Here is a 5,740-nt window from a genome sequence, read left to right on the forward strand (position 1 = left end):
CCCTGGGGGCCCCCCTGACTTCTTCGCCCCTCAGCTTCTTCAGCACTGGCTCGGAGACTCGGACTCCTGCTGCTGTTGATTTGTCTCCTGTGTCTGTGTCTGGGGCCTACAGGCCTGCTGCTGCTGCTGCAGCAGCTCCTGCTGCTGCTGCTGCTCTTCCTGCTGCTGCTCCTTCCGTCTCCACTGCTGCTGCTCTTTACCCCTTCTCCTCCGCTGTTTCCTCGTACACTGCAGCAGCAGCAACTCCGCTTTCTACGAGCCCGCTGCAGTACATGGGGCTGCCCCTCAGCTACGACAGCAGCAGCAGCAGCAGCAGCAGCAGCAGCAGCTTGAGCTCCAGGTATCCTGGCTACACTTCTCCAGCTGCAGCAGCTGCTGCCACTTACCTCCCCAGCTCTTACACTCCAGTGTCTCCTGTCTATTACGGCATGACCCCTAGCTACAGCAGCAGCAGCAGCAGCAGCAGCGGCAGCAGCAGCTACTACGGGTCTCCTTTCTCTAGTATGGTGCCGGGGCTGTACTTGTCTTCCTCAGCGGTTCCCATAACAATGCCTGCAGCAGCAGCAACAGTGCCAGCAGCAACAACAGCAGCAGCAGCAGCACCAGCAACAACAGCAGCAGTAGCAGCACCAGCAACAACCGCAGCAGCAACAGTAGCAGCAACAACAGCTGCAACAACAACGGAAGCAGCAGCACCAGCAGCAGCGCCATCACCCGCTTCTACTGCTGCTGGAGAGACAAGCAGCCAGTCTGCTGCTGGCCCCACACAAGAGCAGCAGCAGCAGCAGCAAACTGAGATGACCGCTGCAACTCCAGCAGCAGCAGCAGCAGCAGCAGCACAAGCAGAAACAGCAGCAACGGAAGCATTAGTAGAAACAGCAGCAATGAACTTGCCTGCTGCAGTCTTGGCGGAGCTCACTGAAACTATACGGACAAGAGAAGAGCAGCAACAGCAGCAGCAACAGCAGCAGCAGCAGCAGCAGCAGCAGCAGGCGATGTCTCTTTCGATGCTTCCTGAGGCCGTGGCAGCACTAGCTTCAGCGGCCCCACAAGAGTCACACACTGCAGCAGCAGCAGCAGCCGCAGCAGCAGCTGCAGCTGAAGCAGCAACAGCTGCAGCAGAAGCTGCGAGAGCAGCAGCAGCAGCAGAAGCAGAAGCTATCGCAAAAGCTGCTGCTGCAATGGCAGCACTGCAGCAGGCGTTGCAGAGCCCCACCTCTCCTGCTTTAGCAGAGACAGCAGCAGCAGAAGCAGCAGCAGCAGAAGCAGCAGCAGCAGAAGCAGCAGCAGCAGAAGCAGCAGCGGCAGAAGCCGCTGCAGCAGAAGCCGCAGCAGCAGCAGCAGAGACAGCAGCAGAAACAGCAGCAGTTGAGACAGCGGCTGCAGAAACAGCAGCAGCAGCAGCAACAGACGCAGTGTTGGTTATAGCTTCAGAAGCAGCAGAACAGCAGCAGGAAGCAGCAACAGCTGAAGCTGCTGCTGCTCTGTCTCGAGAAGAGACAGCAGCAACTGAAGCAGTAGCAGCAGCAATTCAGCAGACAGTCATGGAGAGAGTTCCAGAAGAACCTGCAGCAGCAGTTGCGGCAGTTGCAGCAGCAGCAGCAGCAGCAGCAGAACCAGAGACTTCTCAAGGCACACAAACCAACACAGAGATGGAGACACAAAACGCAGAAACGGAGACAGCCACTGCAACTGAGCAGCAGCAGCAGCAACAGGAGCAGCAACAGCAGCAGCAACAGACTGAGCAGGGGCAGCAGCAGCAGCCTGAGCAGCAACAGCAGCCTGAGCAGCAGCAGCAGCAGCAGCCTGAGCAGCAGCAGCCTGCAGAGCAGCAGCAGCAGGAATATCAGCCTCAACAGGAACAGCTGCAGCAGCTGGAGCAGCAGCAGCCCGAGCAGCAGCAGGCCCAGCAGCAGCAGCCTGAGCAGCAGCCTGTGCAGCAGCAGCAGCAGCAGCAACAGCAAGAGACAATTGAACACCCACCGCTATCTGCTGCAGTTGAGGCAGTGATCGCAGCAGCAGCGGAGACTGCAGCAACAGCAGCACAGCCAGCAGCACCTGCCCAAGAGGCAGCTGAAGCAATGGCAGCAGTGGCAGCAGCAGCAGCAGGAGCCACTGAACCAGCAGCAGCAACAACACAAGCAGAAGCAGCTGAAGCAGAAATGCAATCCGCCGCAGCAGCAGCAGCAACAGCAATCCCTGAGACTCTAAACGAGCCTTTGTCTCACCTACAGGCCCAAGCAGATGCAGAGCCTCACGAGCAGCAGCAGCAGCAGCAGCAGCAGCAGCAGCAGCAAGAGCAGCAGCAGCAGCAGCAGCAGCAGCAGCAGCAGCAGCAGCATGCGCCAGATATGGAGACTGCCTATGAGGCCACTGGGGCCCTGCCAAGTATGCCAGTTTCTGAGCAAGCAGAAGCAGCAACAGCAGCAGTAGCAGCAGCGGCAGCAAATGCATCTCCCCCTTCTCTCTCTGCTGTTCTCGACGAGGCAATGGAATTTGCAGCAACAGCAGCAGCAGCAGCAGAGCCGTCTGCTGCAACAGCAGAAGAAGAGGAAGCAGCAGCAGCAGCAGCAGAAAACGGGCTGCTGCCTTCTCTAGACTCAGAGGAGCCGTCGCTGCTGCCGGCCATCGATGAGCTGCTGGATTTCCAAAGGGAAGCAGCAGCAGCAGCAGCAGCAGCAGCAGCAGAATCAGCAGCAGCAGCACCCGAGGCTGCACCTGCAGCAGCAGCAGCACCAGCAGCAACGGCTGAGCAGCTGCTGCTGCTGCTGCACCCCACTGAGCCAAACGAAGAGGCGCAAATAGAAGCCCTCTACGAAGGCCTAGTGGCACAAGCTGAAAGTCAGCAGCAGCAGCAGCAGCAGCAGCAGCAGCAGCAGCAGCCGCAGCAGCAGCAGCAGCAGCAGCAAGAGCTGCAGCGCAGCGCACAGCAGCCAGAGCAAACCCAGGAGACACACGAGGAGTACAACGAGCAGACATACAGCACCCAGGAGCAGCAGCAGCAGCAGCCGCAGCAGCAGCAGCAGCAGCAGCAGCAGCAGCATGAGATCATCAGTCGCTTGCTCGGCAGCGGCGTGAGTCCTGCTGCTCTTGCAGAGTCCCTTAATAGATTGGCTGAGACTCTGGGCCTCACAACAGCCCCGTGGGTTCCTGCTGCAGCACCTGCTGCTGCTGCTGCTCCTGCTGCTGCTGCTGCGTCTGCTGCAGCAGCAGCAACTCCAGCTGCTGCCGCTACTACTGCTGACGCTTACCAACAGCAGGCTCTCCAAGCTGCAGCAGAGCAGCAGCAAGAAGACGCAGCGCCAGCCTTGCAGTACCACGAGGCAGAAGAACAGCAGCAGCAGCCGCAGCAGCAGGAGCAGCTGCTGCTGCAGCAGCAGCAGAACTCCGTTGTCGCTGGAGAGGAGCAGCAGGCATATGTTGTTGTCATGGAGGAGCCGCAGCAGCAGCAGCAGCAGCAGCAGCCGGAGCTGCAGCAGCAGTATGCCGTGGTCACTGAAGTGGAGCAGCAGCAGCAGCAGCAAACAGAGCCTCAGCAGCAGTACGTAGATGTGACTAAGGAAGAAGAGGAGCAGCAGCAGCAGCAGCAGCAGCCTGAGCTGCAGCAGCAGTATGCCGTGGTCACTGAAGAGCAGCAGCAGCAGCAGCACTACGTGCTAGTGCAGCAGCAACCGCAGCAGCACCAGTACCTCATTGCTGAAGAGCAGCAAGAAGATCAGCAGCAGCCACAGCTGCAGCAGCAGTATCTGGAAGCTGAAGAGCAGCAGCAGCAGCCGGAGCAGTATGTAGTAGTGGCTGAGGGGGAGGAAGAGCAGCAGCAGCAGCAGCTGCAGCAGCAATATGCCGTTGCTGAAGAGCAGCAGCAAGAAGAGCAGCAGCAGCAATACGCCGTTGCCGAAATGCAGCATCAGCAGCCCGTTGCCGAGGAGCAGCAGCAGCAGCCGGAGCAGCAGCAGCAGCCGGAGCAGCAGCAGCAATATGCCGTTGCCGAGGAGCAGCAGCAAGAAGGGCAGCAGCAGCAGCAGCAGCAGCAGCAACAACCAGAGCTCGAGCAGCAGTATCTTGTAGCTGAAGAGCAGCATCCCCAGCAGCAGCAGCAGCAGCCGCAAACGCAACAGCAGATTGTAGCTCATGAAGAACAGCAGCAGCAACCGCAGCAGCAGCAGCTTCTATCAGAGCAATATGCTGCTGAGGAAGAGCAGCAGCAGCAGCAGCAGCAGCAGCAGCAGCAGCAGAAATACAATGAGGTGCCGGAGGCCAATCCTGAGGACTCTGTGGGGGTTGTGCCGGCAGAAGTGCAGCAGCAGCTGCTGCAGCAGCATGTAGAGCAGCAGCAGCTGCTGCTGATGCAGCACGAGGAGGTGCAGCAGTATGCCCATGACCAGCAGCAGCAGCAGGAGCAGCAGCAGCAGCAGCAGCAGCATGAACAGCAGCAGAAAGAGCACCAGCACGAACAAGAGCAGCAGCAACGCCACGAGCAAGGCCGTGTGCACATCTTCTACAAACCTCAGCAGCAGCAGCAGCAGCAGCAGCAGCAGCAGCAGCAGCAGCTCTACAATGAATACGAAAGTACTGCTGCGTCCCCCCAAGACCAGGTGTACTCTGCATACGGAGAGGAGGAGGAGCATCAGCAGCAGCAGCAGCAGCAGCAGCCGCAGCAGGAGCAGCAGCAGCAGCAGACACCGCAGCTGCTGAGGCAACAAATGATGCGCCAGCAGCTGCAGCAAATGAAGCAAGAAGTTGTGCTGCAGGAGAGAATTACAGGCATAATTGACGTGCCAGACATAGAGCAATACTCGCAGCAGCAGCAGCAGCAGCAGCAAGAGCAGCAGCAGCAAGAACAGCCGCCGCAGCAGCACGAACAGCAGTCAGAGGCGCATCCGCAGCAGCCGCAGCAGCAGCCGCAGGAGCCAGCAGCGCAGCAGCAGCAGCAGCAGCAGCAGCAAGAACTGGAAGCAGAGAAGCAGCAAGATCTAACAAGACAAGAAGCAGCAGGTGAGGGGAAACCCCCTGTGCGGCTGCTGCAGCAAAGGGACAGCCGGAGGCGCCACCGGGGAATGGGGCGAGGGGGGCAGGTGTTTGCTGCTGCAGCAGACAGCAGCAGCAGCAGCAGCAGCAGCAGCAGCTATAGCGCTGCACCAGTCCCTTCTCGTGCGCGTCGCAGGGCCTACTACAGAAGAGAATGGGATGGGAGTGGCAGCAGCAGCAGCAACATCAGCAGCAACATCAGCCGCAATAACCGAGGCAGCAGCAGCAGCAGCCGCAGAAGCAATGAACTAAGGAGACACGGCAGCAGCAGCAGCAGCACGGACGTAGAAGAAGAAGAATTCGATTTCGAGGAAGAAGAGGAAGAAGAGCCTCCCAGCAGCAGCAGCAGCAGGAGCGGCAGCAGCAGGAGCAGCAGCAGCAGCAGCAGCAGCAGCAGACCAGTTGCAGCAACCAACACACCACGCAGCGTGATTAGGACAGGTGCAGCACCAACAGCAGCAGCAGCACCACGAACAGCAGCAGAAAGTGCAGCAGCAACCCCACACATTCAGTACGAACGCACCACCAACAGCAGCAGCAGCAGCAGCAGCAGAGGGAGCAGCAGCAGATTCCGCGCAGCAGCAGATGAATGGGAGGATGAGGGCGAGTGGGAAGAATAAAACAAATCACAATTCGCTGGCAAGTCGCCAGAAGCAGCAGCAGAAGCAGCAGCAGAAGCAGCAGCGGAAGCAGCAGCGGAAGCAGCAGCAGT

General features: G+C 59.3%; 1 protein-coding gene across 1 annotated transcript; it reads left to right on the forward strand.

Moving 5' to 3' along the window:
* Positions 1–272: 272 nt before the first annotated feature.
* On the forward strand, positions 273–5,648 carry ETH_00028060 (uncharacterized protein; the record flags this gene model as incomplete). Its single annotated transcript, XM_013380459.1, has 1 exon — positions 273–5,648. The coding sequence occupies one exon, from the start codon at positions 273–275 to the stop codon at positions 5,646–5,648; it is 5,376 nt and encodes a 1,791-aa protein (XP_013235913.1).
* Between the last annotated feature and the right edge of the window lie 92 nt (positions 5,649–5,740).

The sequence above is a fragment of the Eimeria tenella genome, genomic scaffold (genome assembly GCF_000499545.2).
Source record: "Eimeria tenella Houghton genomic scaffold, Eth_scaff645, whole genome shotgun sequence".
Classification (NCBI taxonomy): domain Eukaryota; phylum Apicomplexa; class Conoidasida; order Eucoccidiorida; family Eimeriidae; genus Eimeria; species Eimeria tenella.